The 23,626-nt window shown below is 43.3% G+C and overlaps 1 protein-coding gene and 1 long non-coding RNA gene across 4 annotated transcripts; one reads left to right on the top strand and one right to left on the bottom strand.

Annotated features, from left to right (window-relative positions):
• Window positions 1–297: 297 nt before the first annotated feature.
• On the top strand, window positions 298–8,857 carry LOC143981728 (uncharacterized). The gene is made up of 3 exons (XR_013274354.1): window positions 298–532; window positions 6,623–6,734; window positions 8,653–8,857. It is a non-coding gene; the product is annotated as an uncharacterized LOC143981728 (long non-coding RNA).
• On the bottom strand, window positions 1,103–23,245 carry LOC143981727 (OX-2 membrane glycoprotein-like). 3 transcript variants are annotated; one of them, XM_077479775.1, is made up of 8 exons: window positions 23,201–23,245; window positions 19,265–19,410; window positions 18,448–18,722; window positions 15,452–15,549; window positions 12,106–12,447; window positions 9,584–9,657; window positions 6,592–6,723; window positions 1,103–3,672 (listed from the first exon to the last, which is right to left on the bottom strand). In XM_077479775.1, the coding sequence occupies exons 4-8, from the start codon at window positions 15,501–15,503 to the stop codon at window positions 3,589–3,591; spliced, it is 684 nt and encodes a 227-aa protein (XP_077335901.1). In that variant the 5' UTR covers window positions 15,504–15,549; window positions 18,448–18,722; window positions 19,265–19,410; window positions 23,201–23,245; the 3' UTR covers window positions 1,103–3,588. The 3 variants fall into 3 exon arrangements, with proteins under 3 accessions (XP_077335901.1, XP_077335902.1, XP_077335903.1); XM_077479776.1 differs by lacking the exon at window positions 19,265–19,410; XM_077479777.1 differs by lacking the exons at window positions 19,265–19,410; window positions 23,201–23,245 and adding an exon at window positions 23,048–23,193.
• Between the last annotated feature and the right edge of the window lie 381 nt (window positions 23,246–23,626).

The raw sequence follows: 23,626 nt of genomic DNA, 5'->3' as shown, positions 1-23,626 counted from the left end.
AACGAAAACAACATTTACTGAAATCATTTAGTTTAAAGTGATACTAAAGCTAAAAAATTTTTTTTTTTACATATCTTGTATTCCTTTACATTACGGTAAAAAATGTTTTCTATTTCTCTGCCCCCTCTCTTTCCCTGTGTGAAGGAGAAGAGAAGGGTGAATAGCTCTAGCGCTGTGCGCGTCTGCATCTATTCCCCCCTCTCATCCTCTTCACACAGCATTCGAGCAGCAGAAGCCATTGGCAGCTGCAGCTGTCAATCAAATGCAGTGTGGAGGAAGTGGGGGCAGGGCTAAATCCTGATGTGTAAGTCTATGGAACGCAGTTCCATAGACAAACACAGCTCAGGAGTGCGCAGACACTGTGTGCCTCCATAGCAAACTGCTTGCTATGGAGACACACAAATTGTGCCTCCATAGCAAACTGCTTGTTATGGAGACACACGAAAAAGAGGAAGAGCCAGGAGCACCAGTGGAAGGATCCAGAGAAGAGGAGGATGGAGTCCGCTCTTTGCAATACCACTGTGCAGAGCAGGTGAGTATAACATGTTTGTTATTTTAATGAAAATTTTACTTTAGTAACACTTTAAGAAAAAATGTCCTTCCTTCTTCAGATACTGTATTATCCCTAATGTCAAAAAGAACATAATTTTGACCCCACTCATCATTAGAAAATCGTATCATTCAGAAAATTTTAAATTTTTAGAACTAAAAATTCTACTGTTGCCCCTTTCACACGATTGGTCCGCCTGTCTGTTTTTAAGGTGGATCCAATCGGGCCACCTCGCTGACACCCGCCTGCTATCCGAACCGAAAGATCAACTCAAAACAGACATGGTGGTCGATACATTCGCCATCTGTCCAGCGGATTGGACCGGATGAAAACGGACAGGCTGCCATCCGCCTACTCAGCTAGCGGAGTCTGTTAAAACTGATCCGCCCCATGTGAAAGGAGCCTTAGCTTTTGTGATATATAATGTCTTTATAAATAAAGTCAAGCTTCATAAACAAACAAACTTTTTGACAAACAGATGCGTGACTTTAAAATATATATAAAAAAAAAAAAGAAACCGTATTGCCTATAATGCCAACCTGCAAGTGGGGATGGGGAAGTAAATGGGAGAGAGGGAGTGCACAGGGCGGGGTGCATTAAACTTTCCTCCCACCCTCCAAAGACATGCAGGTAGGTTAATTGGCTTCTGTCCAAAATTGGCCCTAGTATATGAATGGGGACCTTGGATTGTGGGCTCCTTGAGGGTAGGGACTGATGTGATGTGAGTGCCCGATGTATGTGTGGAGCGCTGTGTAAATTGACAGTGCTATATGGGTACCTTAAATAAGTAGGGATAATTGTAGACACGCACACTCACTCAGGTTGAACTGGATGGACTGGTGTCTTTATTCAACCTTACTAACTATGTAACTATGTAACAATTCAGATGACTAAAATACGACTAATATGAAAATGGCATTTTAGTAAAAAGACTAGGACAAAAAATAAATCAGAACTTTACGTCAAAATTAACAGTGTTTACATTTAGCGACCTAAAACATAAAAAAATATTTATTCATATATGTTTATGATAATAATAATAAAGTTGAAGTCTAGGTATGGATAATTTTCAATAGTTACATCCAGCTTGGGCCCATGAAGGTATGTATGTTCTATACTGTACCTGTTGAATCTACATGGGAGCTGAAAATCACTATGGTAGGCGCAAGTTCTCTAGTGATCACTGCTGTTTACCGGGTTCCATGCTGGGCTGCTGCTTAGTGAATACAGGAAGTTGTTCGCTCAACATGGTCACCTTTCAGAGAACACTTGCCATTTTCCCAATGAATACATGGCATTTTCTGATTGGTCAAGATGGAGAGGTGGGGCGGTGACATCATGATCTCCACATTCAAAAATGTGTTTTTGTTTTTGATAGAGTTAAGATGTTTAGACCCTATGTCAAATTATAACCCCCCTATGTTGGGTAAAACCAAAATGTTTTTTTTTTAAAAGCAAGTGGCGTGTGAAACATACCCAAAAACTCCACGCAGTGCCAAAAAAGGTGCACACACATAAAGAGTGACACAAAACATGCAACGGGTGTACTATGGTCCTCCCTGTGATCCCCGGGACGTTAGGCCCCAGACGGGGGCCGAGGTACTCACTATGGCCCGTCTGGCCAAAACCAGACAGACCCCATTCTCTGGAGGGTCCGGTGAAACAGACCCACCCAAGTACTTGGTGGAGTTCCCCCGAAGGGGGACCCCATGAGAGAGGGCGAACCAAGCCGGAAGGCCATGTCCACACCCTCCCAAGACTTTGCCCGAGGACCCACACCTTATCAGTCACACAGTGACAAAACGTGTACACAATCAACAAAAGATTATAAAAAAAGTGACAACACTGGTATAAATAAATAAAAGAAAGTGGGGAGAAGGAAGTGAAAGTGGCCATTGTGCAATACAATGGCCGGCCCTTCGGCCAGGAATCAAAAATTCCTCTGGTCCTAGCCAAAAGGCTTGGCCCTAGAGGCAGGTGTGAAAAAAGTGTGTAAGTATAGTGACCATGGTGCCAACAAAACTCACAGTACCTTGAACACAGTGAGAATTATGGCACCCCTGGACTGCCACTCCAGGAGCACATACACCACAGGCTTTTCTCCAACCCCAGTCCACAGCCAGACAGGTACAGCCTCGTCCCAACCAGGACAGTATCAGAACCATGAGAGCTTATGGAGAGCCCTGGTCGAAGAGCTCCACCATCGCTCCCATTGCTCCCACCTAATTACATTCGGGAAGTACCAGCCAATTCCCCTCAATAACACTGAAAAGGGGCAGGCTTTCCTTCTCGAAAGACTGACAAGGACAGGAACCACACAAATCTAGGCCAGAAGGCTAGGGACCCGACCCTTGGACCAGACCCTATGCTTCTCTGTCCATAGAGTTGACCCTAGAACAAGAGGTAAGGGGACACTTGTTTACTGGATAATTGATTAAGGCACGGGTGCTACAATTCTCATCATGCCTCAGCCTTTTGGGAGTCAAGCTTGTAACTGTCAGCAGCCTGCAATGCCTTATTGGGTTTGTAGTTCCACAAAACAGCTAGAGGGCCACAGGTTAAGCACCCATGCTCTAAGGCCTCTTTTACACTAGTAGGCAGTTGAGGGGCAGTTGCACCTGCTGAACACAACAGTGGGTTTAATTCTTGCCAGCTGATTCCTTTGCAAATTAAGGAGGAGTGATTGGAAGGGAATGGGGGGGGGGGGGGGGGGGTTGGCATTATACATGCAGCTTGGCCCAATGTTTTTTTCGCCCCCAATGGCTTGTGTAAATAAGCCCCAAGAGGGGAATTCACCTAATTTTGGGGGATTTCCTCTAACTTCTTATTGCGTCCATGGGACAGAACATTTCTCCAAAAGTACACAGACAGCAAAGTAAATAAATATATACCTAAGAATGGGTTTTACCCTTTCCTACTTTATCCAAAACAAAAAAAAAAACTTTTGGCTATATGTACACATTATGCCTTGGGCCTGTTCACACCCGGGGATTTGCAGGGGCTACAATAACATTGTTTATAGGAGTATTTAATCTGTTTCAATCCAGTCCTGTTTCTGTCTGTGGTGGTGCTGGATGCATTGGAACTGGTGAGAATAGTGCCTTCTTCACAATGAATGGGACCTAAGAAAAAAAAAGTGTGTATTTAATTGAAAATTGAAGCACCAATCTGGAAAATTCAGAGGCACGCTTGTGTTAGATAACAGGACAAAATCTAAGGCCCGTGTGAAGGAACACAGGGTGATTACATGTGAGCCATATGCAGGGTTGTGTTGCGTGCATCCCTGTGACGACAGTCCCATTGTTGTCTATTGCGACACAGTGACTAAACGGACGGAGCCGCTGCTCCGAATATGACATACATACAGGTGTGGGTGCATGGCCCCAAACGCACCCTGGGTATGTTTGGGCCCTATCCCCAGCACCCACACAGATGTGATATTGAGACACAGTGGCTGTGTCTGTGCAGCTGCTGTGTCCCTATAGATTGGAGACTGCTGGCACAGGGATGCCCGAAACATTTGTGCATCCTTGTGCAAATAAACACAGCAATGCACATGGCAGGGATGTGATCACACAGTGTGAATGAAGCCTAAAAATTACATGGATTTAATGATCATGAAACCAAAAGGATACAGTCCCTTGAAAAATAATCACACCCCTTGAAAATTTCCACATTTTGTCATGTTACAGCCAAAAACATAAATGTATTTTATTGGGATTTTATGTGATAGACCAACACAAGGTGGCACATAATTGTGAAGTGGAAGGAAAATGATAAATGGTTTTAAACATTTGGTACAAATAAATATGTGAAAAGTGTGGGGTACATTTGTATGGCGCCCCCCGGAGTCAATACTTTGTAGAACCTCCTTTCTCTGCAATTACAGCTGCAAGTCTTTTTGGGGATGTCTCTACCAGCTTTCCACATCTAGAGAGGGACATTTTTGCCCAGCCTTTTTTGTAAAATATCTCAAGCTCTGTCAGATTGGATGGAGAGTGTCTGTGAACAGAAATTTTCAAGTCTTGCCACAGATTCTCAATTGGATTTAACTCTATTTGCCCGTCCGTCCTCTCTCGCAGGGGATGAGAGAGAACACACGGCTGATCTAACTGCTCCCCCTTCTCCCCTCTCCCCTCTCCTGTGTGCTCTGTGGGCAGTCAAGTGTGAAGCTAACAAGCTCACATTTCCCATGGAGTACACAGGGGAGGGGAGGGGGGAGAAGGGGGAGCAGTGAGATCAGCTGTGTGTCCTCTCTCATCCCCTGCGTGAGAGGACGGACGGGCAAATAGAACGTTAATGCCATTGCCTCTGTACTACTGTTCCATGACACACACGACCTCCGCTCAGAGCCGTGCTGTCCTGAGAAGGCAGACGGCGCTGATGGACATTAATAGCATTCACTGATGAGCACTTATGGAAGGCACCGATGGGCACAGATAGGCACTGATAGAAGGCACTGATGGTCACTGAAAAAAGGCACTGATAGAAGGCACTAATGGACACTGATAGGAGGCACTGATGAACACTGATAGAAGGCACTAATGGGCACTGATAGAAGGCACTAATGGGCACCGACAGAAGTCACTAATGGGCACTGATAGAAGGCACTAATGGGCACTGATATGAGGCACTAATTGTCACTGATAGAAGGCACTCATGGTAACTGATATAAGGCACCAATGGACACTGATAGAAGGCACTAATGGGCACTGATAGGAGGCACTGATGGGCACTGATAGGAGGCACTGATGAGCACTGATAAGCCACATTGATGAGCACTGATAGGAGGCACTAATGTGCACTGATAGGCAGAACTCAGGCAGAATTGATGGGCTTTGATGGGCAGAATTGAAGAGTGCTGATAGGTGGCACTGATGGATGCTGTTAGGCAGCATTAATGAGCACTGATAGGTGGTGCTGATAGGCAGAATTGATGGGCACTAATAGGCAGCATTAATGAGCACTGATAGGTGGTGTTAATAGACAGAATTGATGGGCACTAATAGGCAGCATTAATGAGCGCTAATAGGTAACACTTGTAGGTGCAAGTGATGGGCACTGATAGGTGGCATTGATGAGCACTGATAGATGGCACTGATGATTGGGGTGCTGGTTATCAGTGTATACAATTTACTGACATTCTTGACAGTTGATGGCAGTCCTTTCCTCACACAGACACAGCGTGGGAGGAAAGGGCTGCGGATAACCTTCAAGTCTGTTCACATGCGATCAGCTGATCACATGGTAAAGGGCCGCTATGATTGCGCTGGATGCATGTCCCAGGGGTCATGCGGGAAGCATGGTTTTGGGAGGATGTCCATGGACACCCTCCTAAAATTGGAAGCCCGGGGCTGGGATGGAAGAGGGGCAGGGGGGCCAATCATGGTTTCTTACATCAGGGCCCTGAAGGTTCTAGTTACGCCTCTGCATGGGGGAATAGAAAACTTGATTTAAGGAAACGGGAAGTCTATTGGATTAATCAATTAGAAACTCTATACCCCTAGGGACTCTGAGTCTGATTTGTATTTATTTCTTTGAAAAATATTTTTGTTTGTTTATTTTTTTTATTTTCATTTATTTTAGCATTAACTCCAGATTATGATATGTATGTATCTTGTGATGTTGTAGATATACATACAGTATAAAGGTTTATTTTTTTCTTGATAATAGGTCCCCAGCGGACAATATCCTCATGAGATATGGGGAACCTGATACACCTGGTGCCCCTCTCGTTTCAACATTATGTTATGTTGGATGTTAATAGTTTTTTGATTAATCAGTTATCTAATTGTTAATTGGTTCCATATTGTCTAATTGATATATATATCAAGCCGGAAACTGTTAATCTTAAAAAATTATGTAATTTCTTGGTTTTTAATTTTTCATGAAATACTTCTTGTGCAGAAATCCCATTGTTTTTTTTTGTTTTATATATATATATATATATATATATATATATATATTTTTTTTTTTTTTTTTTCATATACATTTATATAAAGTATGGATTTATTAACATATTTGTTATTATGACTTCTTACCAAGCAATTTTTTCTTAAATCTCCCTTCAAGCCAACAAGGACTATCAGACCGATCACAGGTATCACAAAGGGCAGAAGTAACAGAATATGTGAAGAGGCTTCTCTTTGGTCTGGCGGGTCATTATCTCTTATCTGTTATTGATGTAAGAAAACAAACAATTATACCAGTTATAAGCACATTTACTTGTAGTAAGAAATTATAAAAAAAAATGATCTTCCACTCTAACGTTCCAACACAGTTCACAATGTGAGATAGAGGATACACTCTAAGTAGACACCTTTCCTTTCAAATCGCTTAAGGACCACCCCATGTACATATACTGCGGCAGGGCAGCCTTTTAGCGCAAAATCACGTACCTTTACGTGATTCTTGTGATCAGCTCTTGTGCACGCGCCGTGGAGCCCCACTCCCACGGTGATTGGACACAGCGGGAGGCAATCAGTGGGGCCGGTGGCTGTGATGGCCACTAGCCACCTGTGACCGTTCAGGGGAATGACAGAAACAAGGCAGACCTTCGTTCTGTCAAGGAGGGAGAGACAGATCTGTGATTCCTGCTAATAAAGAACACAAATGTGTCTCTTCCTCGAGTCAGTCCATCCCCCACACAGTAATAAAACACACCAAGTGATCACAGTTAAAGTGTTTGTTAACCCCCCAAAAAAAAAAATCATTCAGAGACCTGGTCCCTTAAAGCTGTTTAAACAGCACAGTGCTTGTGCTGTGTAATCTGCCCCCCTCTAAACTGTAAAAAAAACCTCCCTGAACTTGCCACTTCCTGTATCCCCTCTCTGTACTGACCACAAAAATCAGGACTGCTGAGCCCTGGCCACTGTGGTCAGAGTGCGTCCCTCTGCTCTCCTCTCTCCCCTCCCTTCCTCCCTCCTCTTTGCCTGTTAGCTCCCTCTCTGTGTCTCCGTCCCGCCACTATTATTAAAAATTAACTGCCAGCCCCTCTGTTAGAGCCTGGCATACCACACTGGGAGACATAGGTGCGCGCAGCCTATTGCATTAGGGTGTGCACCCCAAAGCTCCAACACACATGCGTTTAACATATTTACTGGCCTCTTCCCTGCTCTCCATCCTGAAACAATGGGTGGAAGGGGGTGCAAGGGAGTGCATGGAGGGCCCGGGCAACAGAAGGAAGAGGAACAGGGAACAGAGGGGTGGCATATATTAGTAACGATCCCCTATATTTTTCTGCTGTGGCAGCTGCATATTGACAAAAAGGGAGAGGAGGAGAAGCATACTTTCAGCTGCTGCAGGAGGAAAATACAGATTGGTTCCACTAAATTCCACCTCCGCCACCTTTCCTGTCCAGGTTCTGAGGCTCGGTATGGTTGCCAACCCCAGGAAAAGGGTGTGCCCAGGCATATGGGCACTATGCTGTGAGACTCATTTCTAAAAAAGAGCGTTGTAAATACCTCTTAGAGCTATCTTCAGGCCGGTCACGTGGCCGCTTTAGAGCTATCTTCAGGCCGGTCACGTAACCGCTTTAGAGCTCCAAGACAGGGCTTCTGTGGGGGGCCAAGTAATCTCCCTGACGTCAGAGGGAGAGCTCAGCCTCCCGCAGAAGCTGTAAAGTGGCTGCGAGTCACGTGACTGGCCTGAAGATAGCTCTAAAGAGGTATTTACAATGCTTCTTTTTAGAAATGACCTTCATAGTATGGTATGCCAGAATCTAATAGAGAATCTGGCAGGAATTTATAATTTAGACTTTAAAAACACTTTAACCCTTTCATTGCCCCTGATGTTAACCCCTTCCCTGCCAGTGCTTTTTATACAGTGTCAGTGCATTTTTTTTTAGCATTGATCACTGTATTGGTGTCACTGGTCCCCAAAAAGTGTCAGTTAGTGTCAGATTTGTCTGCCGCAATGTCACAGCCCCACTAAAAATCACTACAAAAACAAGCAGGTTCCTCTATGGGACTTTTCTCCTGACATCTCAAGAAACATGGTTAGATCTCATAGTGTTATTCTATTATATGTTCAATATGTAATGCTTATTCATATATTCTGTTAATTGCTTATTATATTTGTTTTTGCTTTTTATTAATTTACAGACAACCAATGAACCACTATACCCTGAAGAAGAGGTTTAATTGCTTCAAACCTCGAAACGCGTCGGGAATCGTCTTACCCAGTTTACTACTAGCCAGTCTCAAGATTTTTTACATTTTTTTATTGAATATGCATTATAGTAGAAAATCAAAAATATGTCTTTTTTTGTTTATAGCGCAAAAAATAAAAACCACAGAGTTGATCAAATACCACCAAAAGAAAGCTCTATTTCTGGGTAAAAAGGACAATTTTATTTGGGTACAGCGTTGCACGGTTATGCAATTGTCAGTTAAATTAATGCAGTGCCGTATAGAAAAAAATGGCCTGTCAGGAAGGGGGTAAAACCTTCCAGAGCTGAAGTGGTTAAAGGGCTATTTCACTTATACAGAAAAAATATAAAGGTGAACTAACACCGGACACGTTCTCTAGCCCTGAGGTCCACCGATCTACTTATCTCTGGGGTTGCCAACATTTTAGTACCCCCACATCCGCTCCAGTGGTCTGGGGATTTGAAATCCATGCTCTTCTCCCTCTTCTCTGTGCAGTGCTTTTGTGATGGACCAGATTAATTCACTGTGGTGGCACTGACCAATCAGAACAGATCTGGACCATCCCAGAAGCACTGCACAGGGAAGAGGGAGAAGAGTGGGGATTTCAAATCCCCGGACCACTGGAGAGGCAACTCTGGAGGTACAGTAAGTACAATGGGGACCCGAGAGGTGGATAGAGTGTCCGGTGTTAGTTTCACATTTTTCTGTAAAGGTGAACTAACACTTAAAGCATGATTTTCTGACTCTGGCCTATTATACTATTTGGCCAAAAGTTTGTGGACACCCAACACCTTGCTCTTCCCTAGGTCCTGACTGGGTATTTTAAGAGAGCTGAAGTGGGAAGGGGCCTTCAGCACCAAAATGTTGAAGAAAGTGCACGTACCTGCAAAACAGATATCGAAGAATTTGGATCAGTTTGGTAATCCATTCTTGTGTAATGTTCTGCTGTTTTTGAACCTAAAAGAACAATTCATAGCTATGATGCTGTTAAAAATGTGATTTCTCCAAATTCCACATGAAATATATGGTGAGATATGACAGAATTTCCAGCTCTGCCCAACTGCTGAGACCATTAGAAAACCAGATGATAGTTGCACAAAGATGAATTTTCCATAACGTAGAAGAAACAATTATCTGGTCCTCGGGGCACTATCTCTCCCACTGACACCAACAGTGGGTAACCATTCCTCTCACTGACACAAACAATGGGGCACTATTCCTCCCACTGACACCAGCAATTAGGCACTATTGAATGAATGAATGAATGAATGAAATACTTGTATAACGCACAATGCGAACTGAATCGCCTCTAGGCGCTGTGGCGAGCTTTGATCATCTGCTAAAAGAGGAAGGTCTTGAGTTTCTTCCTAAAAGCCAGGTGATTTTCTTCCAGGCGGATGTTGATTGGTAGAGCATTCCATAGCCGAGGCCCTTGGACAGCGAATCTCCGATCCCCCTTGGATTTATACCGGGCTTTGGGCACGAAGAGGAGGTTTTTGTTGGCTGATCGAAGACTGCGGTTTGGTGTGTAATGATTTATTTTCTCCATTAGGTATTGCGGAGCTTCTCTATGCACGCATTTGTGGGTGAGGCAAAGGGTCTTGAACGTGATCCGATTTTTTACGGTTAGCCAATGTAAGCTCCTCAGCGAAGGAGAGATGGATTCCCAGGGTTTTTTTCCTGTTATCAGCCTTGCTGCCGTGTTTTGGATCAGTTGTATTCCTCACACTAATACCAATGATGGGGCACTTCTACTGGCTACAGACACTATATCATTTTTTTTACTTCCACTGACACTGGAGCATTTGTGTAGAAAGTTTAGATACCTCTGCTCTTGTCAAACCCAGCCAATAGTGGTACTTCCAACAGCCTGGGTCAACTGAACCTGTCTTCAGCAACCATCAGAATGGCCAGCTTTTTTCAACTCCACCAAGAAAATATTTCAGAGGTACCTCTAACAACATAGGTCTACCAAACATTCAGCAACCACCAGAATGGTCAACTTTGTAATGACTAGGCTCCACATAACCATGAATGATAGCCTCATAGTCTCCTGCTATGGATCATATTCCAGCACAATGTCTATTTTTGCTCAGTGATCGTGTCTTCCATGCCTTAAGTAAAAATGGTCAGCTGTCCTAGACTCGGGGCTACTCGCTTTCTGCTTTCTGCAGCCAAAATTTCCCCAAGAGGTTTATGGGCGTGCTTAAAATTATTGGCAGAACACATTGGGACATCAAAATTGCTTGAAACATGACACACGCCTACAGATCCCCTATGTTGCTAAGAAAAGACTATCTATCTTCTGGCTGATGCCCTAAAGTCCCTTCCTTGTGCCACAAGACAACACTGGGTAAGGAACCAGAGGCCACTATGCCACATCCACCTGGGACATGACATATGCGTAGAAATCCCCTATGTTGCTAAGGCAAGACTAACTATCTTCTGGCTGATGCCCTAAAGTCCCTTCCTTGTGCCACAAGACAACACTGGGTAAGGAACCAGAGGCCACTATGCCACATCCACCTGGGACATGACATATGCGTATAAATCCCCTATGTTGCTAAGGCAAGACTAACTATCTTCTGGCTGATGCCACTAAAGTCTCTGCTTTGTGCCACAGGACAACACTCGGTAAGGAACCAGAGGCCACAATGCCACAACCACCTGGGACATGGCACAAGACTATACATTTCCTTATCTTGCCAAGGCAAAACTATCTTTTGGCTGATGCCACTAAAGCCTCTGCTTTGTGCCACAGGACAACACTGGTAAGGAAACAGAGGCCACAATGCCACAACCACCAGGGGCATGGCACAAGACTACAGATTCACTGTTTCCAAGGCAAGACTAGATATCTTCTGGCTGAAACCACTAAAGTATCCCAATTGTGCTATAGACCATGTAGCAAATTCCCATCGCACACATTCCTGGAAAATGGCAAGAAGTAAGCGAGTACTGTAATTCATTACCAGCTGGAGACTGGTAACATTATACGTCAAAGCATTGGTCCCCAGCACACCATGGGTACTCAAGGTAATGTCCAAACATTTATTAAAGTGATCACATCACGGTGGAAAAACTGCAACACTTTGGGGCCATATAGGGTCAGGGCCCCAAAATGTTGCACCTTTACCACTGCGATGTGATAGTTTACTAAACGTTTGGACATTACTTTGACTGTCCATGTGGTGCTCATATGTCTATATTTGTGCTACAGGTCAACACTAGTAAAGAAACCAGAGGCTAATATACCACACCCGCAAAACTATTAGCTTACAAATGCTTTGAATGTATCGGTCACATAAACATTGCACTGTGGAAACACCTATGTTCCCATAGCCTTGACCTTTAGTAATCTGCTGAAATTTAATTATGCATTGTATATACAATCCCAGCACTTACCATATACATCCAGACAGATTGTTCCAGAGTTTGCCCCCAGTGGGTACACATTAAATATACATTTGAAGCATCCCTGATCTTCCTGGTGGACAGGGTTTATTGTGATGGATGAGACATTTAGTGTGTCTGTTGTAAACTGTCTTGTCCGATTGGCAGCATAACCAAGGAGTCTCGCGCCATACACTTTGCTGCAGGTTGCCATTGGCCCAGAGAAGTTGCCTGTCTCCTTTTGCCATGTGATCTGGAAAACATTTAGACGGATGGTCTGCAGCTGACACCGAAGAGTGACCGTACCCCCTACTGTGGTGGTTTGCTTCTCCACATTTATCACAGAAGTTTGTCCTACAAAGAAAGCATTGATATGGCATGGATAGAGTGAGAAGGTGGTATTGAGCACAGTTGTTCACAAACAAGAACGGGCCAAATGATGTGTTTTCATGTTCACAAAATTTCAGTGTGAATAAGCATGACAAAATACCAATATTTTGGAGAACTGCATTTGAGTCAATGAGGAAGGCGAAATTAAGGTGTGTTTTGGTGTGCTTTAGGTGCCTTTGGTTTAAATGGCTCCTGAGGGTTACAGAAGCCCCTTGTAACTATTCTGGACCTGTTTTTTGTGTGAAGAAATAACCTCTCATTAGTCTACTATGTTTTATATTTTTCACAGAAAGCAAAAAACTGACAGCAAAAAAAGTCAAATAAAAAAGCAAAAAGAAAGTAACTGTACACAAATAACAAAGAAATACATACAAAAAATAATAAAATACAAAGAACGCTAACTTAACTAATTCGGCATTAGCAGTTTTTAAAATTTTTTTGCAAACATGTAAAAATCTTTATTTTTGGGCATAAAATTACCTAAACCTCTAGAGCATTATATATTTTCAGAAAGCAGAGACCCCGTAGAATAAAAAGATGATAGTTGCACAATATTTGCTCAAATGTTTTTCAGTATCACATTTTCAGGAAAAAATATATAATAACATTTATTTTAGTGCAAACACACACAATATAAAACCCATAAACATGTCAAGTCTTAAAATTGCATGCACCAGTGATATCGCAAAAAACAATGGTACCTAAAATCTCCATGGTTGACACTTTAAACGCCTTTACAGTTCATCATTTTAGAGTAACCTAGGAGCTCTTGTGCTAGAATAAATGCTCTCACTCTGACATTTGTGGCAATATCTCACATGTGTGATGTGACCATGGTTTACGTACACGTGTGCACCATGGGTTTGCAGGTGTGTGCAGGACAACAGGGGCTAGGGTCATTTTTTTTCAATATATTTTATTAGAATTTAATTTTTTAATTTTTTTATTTTATATATTTATTTTTACTTACTTTACATATATATATTTACTTTATTGCTATCACAAGGGATTAATAAACCCCTATGAGATCCGGCAGGTGAAAGGTACTCCTTTTGGAGACATTAGGGGTGTAATAGACCCCAGTGTCTCCCCTGCCCTCCAATGCATGTAACCAAGCACAGATCCACTTGGTTAGGTGTGCCCCTTGTCTGTGTCAGCCAGGAAATGGTAGACGTGAAACCGGAAGTCAAAACAAAAAATGTCACCAAAGTTTGGTGTGCTGGTAACATTTTTTGTTTTGACTTATTTATTGCCATTACAGCACCCACTTATATGCACAGTCATTTCAACAGGAACGTGTTCATTGGGATTAGAACATGTAAAACCAGAAGTGGCACATGGATGTGCCTCGGTCTCTCCCTGCTCTTCATTCTGAAGTGGGTTGATGTCTTAGGCTCCAGGTATTAGCGGGAGAGCCTGGGAACCATGCAATGTACTGTAGTATGTCCAAAGAGCTCAAACAAAAAAAAATAACATCCTCTAAATATAGAATTATCAGGGCTGAGCTCCTGTTACTTAATGAGCAGCTCTTTTCATTCAGTGCCAGAAGCTACTTAGCTGTCGTTTAATTACCAGTCACTTGTTACCACCATGACTCACCTGGTTACCATTTACCCGCCTCATTAGTCCAGCCTACAGCCAGACCCTTTTTGGTATTTAAGCAGATAAGCTCATTTTCTCCTTGCCCCTGTGTGGTCTATGACCTCTAAGCCCTTGTACACACGGTCGGAGATACAGACGGAATGTGTCCTATCGGACTGTTTTGTCGGATAATCCGACTGTGTGTGGTATGCATCGGACTGTTTCCGTCGGAATATCCGTCGGACCCAATTTTCCAACTTGTTGGAAATATTTTCCGACAAACTGGTCCGATCGGACATACTCCAATCATGTGTAGAGAAATTCGATCGGACAAAGTGCCATGCATGCTCAGATCAAATTCCTAGACCAAAGCTATTGGCTACTAGCCTGAACGTAGTCCCGTCGTAATGAAATAACGTCACCACGTTCTGAACGATCGGATTTTCCGACAACTTGGTCCGACCGCGTGTATGCAGTTTCGGACACAATCCGTCGGACAAAATCCGTCGGACAAAATCCATCGGATTTGGTTGGCAGAATGTCTGACCGTGTGTACAAGGGCTTAGTGTGTTCTTTCCTGTGCTCCTGTGTATGACTTGGCCTGGCTGACTTCCCTTCTGATTCCTGTTCCTGATTTTTGCTCCTCACTGTACTGACTTCTGGTTTCCTGACCCCGGCTCGTCTTATTACTCGCTCTGGCAAGTATATTGTGGTAGTGTGGTACCCCACCAGCAGAAGGATGCAGGGTTCTCAACCAGGCAGGTTGAGGGGCTCCAGGGGAGTTGTTTTTTGTTTGGGAGGAAACTGTCTTTTCAGTTTCTTCATTGTTTAAAAAAATCCAGTTGGGGACCTGGAGCCCGGAGATTCCATAGTTTTATGGGTGGGACGGAATCTCCAATCCTGGGACCGGGTTTTAAGAACCGCCAGGAGTCTGGCTGGCTGATTGAGCAGGTGGGTCCTGGGCTTATAGCAGAGTCAGGACCAGGGTTCTGGGCTCCACCCTCCCGAGGAGTCCAGGCAAGCAAGGGAGAAGCATGCATGTCTGCATGGTATAGTCAGAGGGCCCAAAGCTGTGGGCTAAGCAGCAAGCAAGCTGAAAAGAGGTACAGTAGTTGTACGGGATCTCTGTTATATGGCCAAGAGGGCTAAAGTATAAAGCCTAAATGGCAGTAATGCTGGTATTTTTCCATTTATTATTACATTGTGGCTGTGGAAAGCTGAAACCCCTGTGTGGGCAACCCTCTTGTTATTAAGACTTGTTTTCTTTTTTCATTTAATAAAAGTGGGCCAACAAGACCTTAAATGGCATGACTGGCGTGCTCACTGGTGTGCTCTACACAGAAGCTAAAGAACCCCCAAATATCATAATATTTTGAAGTATACTTACTTGTAGCTATTAGATGCCACAGGATGCAGAACACACTGAGATGTTTCAGCATAGTGATGGTGAGAAATGAGAATTACACAATTCTTTTTGGTCAAATTCTAGAAGAAAAAAAGAGAATAGTATGCAAAATAAAAACTGTCCCAGAGACAGATCAGAAAGTAAAAGGAAACCTCCAGTGAAGACAATTATGTTCCTAGACGGTTGTCACCAGAACACGTGTCCCCACTGGAAGATTTACCCTCATTTGGTGACAGCTCTAAAATTGTGTTTTTTTACATCACTTTCTTTCTCATTCAAGTAAGATAATATTTGACCCTTGCAATGGAAGTCACCTTGCAGTGCTAGAGTTAGTGGTCTCCAAACTGTGGCCAGTGGGCCATACATAGCCCTTTGTTTTCCTTTGTTTGGCCCTTGGAGCACTATTCCTCTCACTAACACCAACAATGAGGCACCATTCCGTCCACTGACACCAATGATGGAGCACTATTCCTTCTACTGACTCCCACAGTAGGGCACTATTCCTTCTACTGACACCAACAATGAGGCACTATTCCTTCCACTGACACTGACCAACAAAGGGGCAACATTCCTTCTACTGACACCAACAGTGGAGCACTATTTCTGTTACTGACACCAACAATGAGGCACTATCACTTCCACTGACATCATTGATGGGGCACTATTGCTTTCACAGACACCATTGAAGGGGCATGATTCCTTTCTATGACACCACCAATGAGGCATTATTCCTTCCACTGACACCAATGATGGGGCACCATTTGTTCCATTGAAGCCAATGATGGGACACTATTGCGCCCACTGACACCAGCAATGGACACTATTCCTCCCACTGACACCATTGATGTAGTACTATTCCTTCCTTTTAACACCAATGATGGGGCCTGGCACACCCACTGATTGGATCTGAGGAAGCTGATACCCAAAACGTCCAACCAGGCCTGGTTCTGGCCTATCATGTGCACCTCACTGGACACATGACCAGTCAGAAATCTAACACAGCCCAGCCAAACTGATGTCAAAGTTAACCCACATAATTAACCCTCAGAACCCCATTACCTTTCTGGGGAAAAAAACAAAATTTATACATGAATGACACTTTGTTCAAAGTGTCATCGCTACAGTTGTAACCTTTAGCAACCAATCAGTGAGCAGTAATGATGTGCACTAACATCTTGCAGCCCTTTACTGAGCAGTAAAGGATTTTCAGTAACCTCTAGCGACCAATTAGTAAGCAGTAATAATGTGCGATAACCTCTAGCAACTAATTGGTGATTCGGTAAGGATGTCCAGTAAACTCTAGCAACCAATCAGTGAGCAATATAGATGTACAGTAATATCTAGCAACCAATCAACAAGCAGAAGTCATGTGCTGTAACTGCTAGCAAATAATCAGTAAGCCATAATGTGTAATAAAATATGCGCATGTACAATTAAAAAATTCCGTTAAACACAGTACCTACACATTAACACCGCTACTAATGTGTAGGTACTGTGTTTAGCGGAATTTTGAGATTGTACCTGCACATATTTTATTATTTATGATTATTATAACAGCAGCTGTATACATAGAGAGAGATTTGTCATTGTAGTGCGCTTGGATCAGTTTCACGACTTGATTGTGTGACTGATAATTTCTGAAAGCCATAATGTGTGCTGTAACCTCTAGCAGCCAGTCAGTGAGCAGTAATGATTGCATGGGGTGGGGGGGACCAAGAAAATGTTTGCCAAGGGTCCAATCAATAAAGGCAGCCCTGTGTCTACCAGGAGATAACCAAATTACCATATGGCTTGAAATGCAAACAGTATGGGGTGTCTCACATGATTCATATTTTCAAAGATGGGAGGTTGAGGCCCTTTTCTGAGCTCAGGGAAGCCTTTTCGACTTCCTGCTTCCATGCACTTTTACCATTTGCAAATCCAACATGTGGTTGCTATTCAGAAGGGGGCGAATCAATGGTCCTTGGATTCAACGTCAGTCTTTAACTACCTGTATGAGGTTAACACTTACAAGGGGTTTATATCCTGCTGCTATGCCATGCTCCTGAATCTCTTCCTACAGGACGCCCCCTTGAAGACAGTATCCCAGTGGGAATAAGATGTGGGTGGATTTGAAGAGGAGCAGAGGGAGGATACCCTACAGGTGGTACCCCAGTGCTCCATGAACGTGGCACAGAGGCTGTCGCAGCTCTTCATAATCCATAGAGTGCACTACATGCCAGCTAGACTGGTCTATATGGGGTTGAGAGCTGACTCCTCCTGCACTAGATGTTGCAGAGACCATGGCAATCTCATACACCTTCTATGGAAATGCCCGAAACTACACCTGTATTGGAAGGCAATTACTGACACTAAACAGGGTCTTCCAGGTCCAAATACCATTGGATCCTAAACATTGCTTGCTGGGGATAATAGATGGCCTCCCGGTGGAGGATACCCCTAGAAAGGCTATCGCACAAGCTTTGTTTCAGTCTCGTAAACTGATTCTGAGATACTGGAAGGCCACTGAACCTCCCACAGTGCAGGAGTGGATTACTCAAATGGGTGATGCCCTCCCTTTGGAAAAACGTATCTATCAGCACGGGGGAGACACGTGGCAAATTTGATCAAATGTGGGCCTCATGGCTAGATGTCCTGGGCCTTGCATCAGTAGATTTGGTGTATGACCGTTTATTCCCATGATAGAGGGAAACTTTTCTGGATATGGAGGTGTGGGCAGGGGATCTGTAATGCCCCTATAGCTCTACCTGAGGAATCTGAATGTGCTTGTCACTTGAAAAGAAGAAGCAGGAGGTGTTTTTATATGGCTCAGTGAAGATAATATAATGTATTAAATCTTTTTCCTGTATGATCTAAATTAATAGATGTATACGCTGGTTATGCTCTGGAACTGTTGGCTGTATCTCTTATGTTCAATAAAACCCTTTTTGTTTAAGAAAAAAAAGATGGCCCTGTGTATGACCCAAGTAATCTCTTACCTTTGATGGTCCCAGTATGTTTAGGCTGATGTTCTTATTCAACAGTATATGTGAGTCCTCCAGCTGATGCTTCCCACTGCTGTCCTCACAAGTAATCCATTTGATCTTCATCTCACCATTCATATGTGGGAGCTTCTGCGTTCCTTGGTCCAAATGCCATCCTTACCAGACTGTGCCATTTTTAGTACCAAATACAATAATTTAATTTCCCTTAGATCTTTAGTGGTAATGAATCAGTCAATGTGTTCTACTGGAGAACTGTATCAAATTGGAACCTGCAGAGAAATTAACCTATTAAGTCAACATTTGGGCTATCAAATTACCAAAAATCTGGCAAGAAATGGTAAAAAGACATTGCAGAAAAAAACTTTCCATGAGCTGTAGGGCTGAACATAAATGTATATTATCAAAGAAGTGCCCAAATATAGCCCAGAGCAGCTTATTTTAATTGAAAGCCCTGACTGTGCAGAGGTGAGTGATTGACGGCTGCTACGCCCTAAATAAGGAAAGCAGCCACTCAATATGCTTTACAATAGGCTTTATTATGATACAATACAATACAGTAGGCTTCAATATCATGCTTGCACCGTGGACCATCATGAATTTGTATAAAGTGTTGGACCTAGGTACAGTCATTCTTAAAGCCTACAGTATATCTGACAAAACCAAAAATAACCCTATCCTGCGTCCTCCCTATCACTCAAAGCCATCTCCTCCACCTATAAAAATAGGAAAAAAAACTTCAAACTCCCCCTTTATTAGGGGTCCACTGTCACCCAACCCCCCATGGCGAACCAACACTGCAGTCTGGGCCTACCATCAACTGGTCTAGTTTCTGGCTTTCATCACATTGTCACTGGAGTCTCCAAGATCTTGTAAGGGCCCCACCAATGGATCCAATGGAAGTGCCCATGTCGCTAGACAGAGATGAGGTTACCCGAAGAAGGACGCTCCCACTCTGCACTGAAGAAGAAAAAAAGGTCAGGGACCTGGTGTGTCATGTAATTGCAGATTCAGGTCATATTTTTTAAATATAATTGAGGGATATCCCTTTTAACATTTTGTGTAAGGGAGTATAGCTAACTCTTTCCACAAAATAACTTTAAAGGGTTTATAAATACAAAAATGGCCATCACGTAACAGGGTCTTTCTCCACTGACAGTCAATGTAGGGTGTCCTTCTCCCACTGACCACCAATGTAAGGTCAATGTATTTCCCTTTTACATTGAATGTGAGTGAAATGTTCTATTGCATTGACCACCAAGATCAATAAGGGACCTAATAGTGACCTAATAGAAGAAAGGTGTGGGTCACTAGATATCTCATCTTAAAGCTGTAGCTGTTTTAGTCAGGTCTTAGACAGTAATGGAAAGAGTATATATTCTTAGGCAGCTCTACCGGGAATTATGTCAAAAGATCAACCCTTTGCTCAAGGGACTGGGTGTGTAAGCCCTTGTACACACGGTCGAACATTCCGACAACCAAATCCGTCTGATTTTTTCCGACGGATTTTGTCCGAAACTGTTGCATACACACGGTCAGACAAAGTTGTCGGAAAATCCGATCGTTCAGAACGTGATGACGTTATTTTGTTATGACGGGACTACGTTCAGGCTAGTAGCCAATAGCTTTGGTGTAGGAATTTGATTGCGTGGCACTTTTTCCGATCGGAATTCTCTACACATGATCGGACAAAGTCCGATCAGATCATGTTGTCGGAAAATTTTATAGCCAAGCTAGAAAACTTGGTCCGTCGGATATTCTGACGGAAACAGTCCGATGGAGCCCACACACGGTCGGATTATCCGACAATATGGTCCAATCGGACATTTTCAGTCGGAATGTCCGACCGTGTGTACAAGGGCTAAGGAGGAAAGTGCTTTATAAGTGAACTTATAAGTCTAGATTTTATTTTACTGAGACTCTTGCACCATAAAAACCTAACATGATTCTGGGGTTCAATGGTTCCCCTTACATCTGGGCTTCTTTCTATTGAACTAAGCACGTACTGGCCTGATATCATTTGAGGGTTGCTGAGGGGTATTAGTCAATGTTCACTTCCATGAATGGACAGTCTTTGTTGCTCAACAACAACCATTTGGATCCCAATTTCTATTCCAATGGAATAGCAGTTGGAACCTAAATGGTTGTTGTGTTGTAAAACAGACTGGTCTTATTTCATGGAAGTGAATGTTGACTGATTACCCCTTTAGGAACCCTCGCATTTTACACATCAGCTTAATATGATGCAATTCAATTAAATCTGGACTTGATACATTCCGCTTTTCCTTGAACAGCCAGTCGCCAGTGTAGGGGGGACATTACACTAATCAATTTTATATGGAGTCACTGCAGTGTAGGGTGTCAAATTTCCAATGACTACCAGAGCTGAGGAAACAACCACTTTCACAGTCTACATTTTGTTTATGGTCACTAATATTATTATTATTTGTTTCATTACATTTTCTATTACTGTAAAAAACTGTGTTGTACAGAGCAGCAATTGGTGTCCAGTAGGCTACATAAGCCAAATTCCTTATTCTTTAATTTAGCACTTCTGCCTTGCAGCACTGGGGTCCTTGGTTTAGCCCCTCCCCAACCAGGATACTATCTGCATGGAGTTTGCATGTTCTCCATGTGGTTTCTTGTGTTTTCTCTGAATACTCTTAATTTCGCTCACACTCCAAAGACATGCTGGTAGATTATTTGTCTCGTGTCTAAATTGGCCCAAATATGTGTATGTATGTCGGATAAGGACCTTAGATCAGGCTTTTTTTTCAGCAGGAACATGAGGGAACACAGTTTCGGCACCTTCAGTACTGAATGTATGTGGCACTTAGGGGTACCGAGGTATGGTGGAGGGCAGGGCCGTTTTTAAGGCAGGGCAAAAGGGGAAGCTGCCCTGGGCCCTGTTATTGTTGTGGGGCCCAAAGCAGCTGCCTCATACTTGCCAACTATCCTGGTTTAAATTTACTCATCCCTTGAGGTTTTAGTCCTGTGCTGTGCTCCAATATCTCTGTGTGAAGTGCTGCTACTAATACTGCCCAGCTCTGCCCTATTGTTGTGTACAGATGACTCATCTGTAGACCCTGTGTTTACATGTAAATGACCTGCATTCATATGTAAATAGTGCGGTATTCATATGTAAATAGCGGCGGCCGGCGGCATTGATATTTACATCATGCCCCTGAGGTTATATCCACAATAATCTCTAGCAACCAATCAACAAGCAGAAATCATGTGCTGTAACTTCTAGTAACTAATCAGTGAGCCCTAATGTGTGCTGTAACCTCTAGCAACCAGTCAGTGAGCTGTAATGATACACTGTAACCTCTGGCAACCAATCACAATAGCTGCCTGATCTGATTCAGTAAACTAATTTTGAGTCTAGCTGCTATTTATTGTGTCTCAGACCAGGTGGAGAGCAAAACTGCATGGGGGGCCCCACAAAAAGTTTTGCCCAGGGTCCAATCAATATTAAAGACGGCCCTGGTGGAGGGTCAATTATTGAGGGTGAGTTCTATTGTTGCTGGCTGCTGGAGGGTTTATTGATGCTACCTGCTGGGTAATCTGTTGTTGTTGCTTGGGGTCTATTTTTCAAGGGGTAGATCTATTGTTGCTGGGATAGTATTTTGTAACAGACGGTCCATTATTGCTGGGGGGGGGGGGTGGTATAATGTTGTGTGGAGGATCTATTGTTGATGGGGGGATCTATTGCTGCTGGGATGGGTCTAGTGTTTTTTTTGGGGGGGGGGGGGTGTCTATTATTGCTGGGGGGTTCTATTGTTCCTGGGGTGGATCTTTTATTGCTGGGAGTATTTATTATTCCTGGGGGGAAATGTACAGAATGTAAAATCACTTCCTATATTGTCACCTCAATATAAATAACTGTAATAATAATATTAATAATAATTTAACAGGCTTATGGCCAGATCACCAGGTGAAAATAAAGGCAAAACATCCTAAAAAAAGAAAACAAATACAGTAACCACATTTAAAGCGGAGCTCCACCCAAAAGTGGACGTTCCGCTTTAAGGACTTCTGACCCCCTGACATGCTACATTTGGCATGTAATTTATTTTTGTGGGGGGGTTTTGACAGGTACCCAGCTCCCACTTCCTCTCGGCCCCCCGGGGCAGCTTCTCCTCTCCCCCTCCCTCCCTGCAATCTTTTGGGACATGTCACAGGTCCCAGAAGACTGCCCAGCCATTCAGGACATGCAGCGTGACTCCACAAGCTGTCACAGTCGGGTATCCACACTAGTGATGCCGGCGCCCGGGAGAGGCAGGGGAGAGAAGTGAAGGTCCGGGCGGCCGCATCGCTGGACCGTGGGACAGACAAGTGTGTATTTATTAAAAGTCAGCAGCTACACTTTTTGTAGATGCTGAATTTTAATAAACACAAAAACTGCTGGAACTCCGCTTTCAGGATTGGTAAGCTTTTGGTTATCGGCTTTAATACCGTTATTGAGCATGCATGCATATAAATATCTTATAACAGTGGTTTCATCTATTACAAGCAAGCTTCAGCCAGAGTAAGAAACATCATCAATCATCAATACAATTTCATAATACTGAGCTATACACAGTTCTATTCCTACTTTTCTTTTTTGATTGTCTTCCGTCCCCTTAGCAAAGGCAAATATAGCAATCAAGAAAGACGTCATTGTATTCTCCTGCTCTGACATAAAAAAAAAATCAGCATTTTTCATTTTTAGTAGTTCAGAGAGTGAAGAGTATTCTTCAGTTCTCACCTTTCCAGCACCGTCACCAAGCATATGTGTGTAGTAATACAACACTACTATGTAACACAGCAACCGTCACTAATCAATAAAAAGGAATGTGCGTCTGTTCTTTAGATAAGAAAGAAAGGGAGGGTGGGACTCTAAAGCAGAGGGCCCCCTAAAAAATTACATTAACATTCTTAAAAAAAATTTTTTTTAAAAACTCACCAGAAACCCCTGTTGCTAGGCAGTCTTCCTAATCTGCCTCTTCCTATTCCGCTGTGCTGTTTCTTCAATTCCTCCTCCTTGACGAGCTGCCCCGTTGTCTTCGGGGACATGTGTGTGTCCCAGGAAACAACGGGGCCATTCACAAAGCGCCGTGTGGCTCGCACATGCGCAGTAGGAAACTGGCAGTGAAGCCACAAGGCTCCACTGCCTGTTTCCCTTAGTTAGGAT

Source organism: Lithobates pipiens, unplaced genomic scaffold, assembly GCF_037356315.1.
Source record: "Lithobates pipiens isolate NorthernLeopardFrog02 unplaced genomic scaffold, aLitPip1_a1.2 Scaffold_16, whole genome shotgun sequence".
Lineage (NCBI taxonomy): Eukaryota > Metazoa > Chordata > Amphibia > Anura > Ranidae > Lithobates > Lithobates pipiens.
The sequence above is the reverse complement of the archived record's forward strand: the minus strand, read 5'-3'. Positions and strand labels throughout refer to the sequence as shown.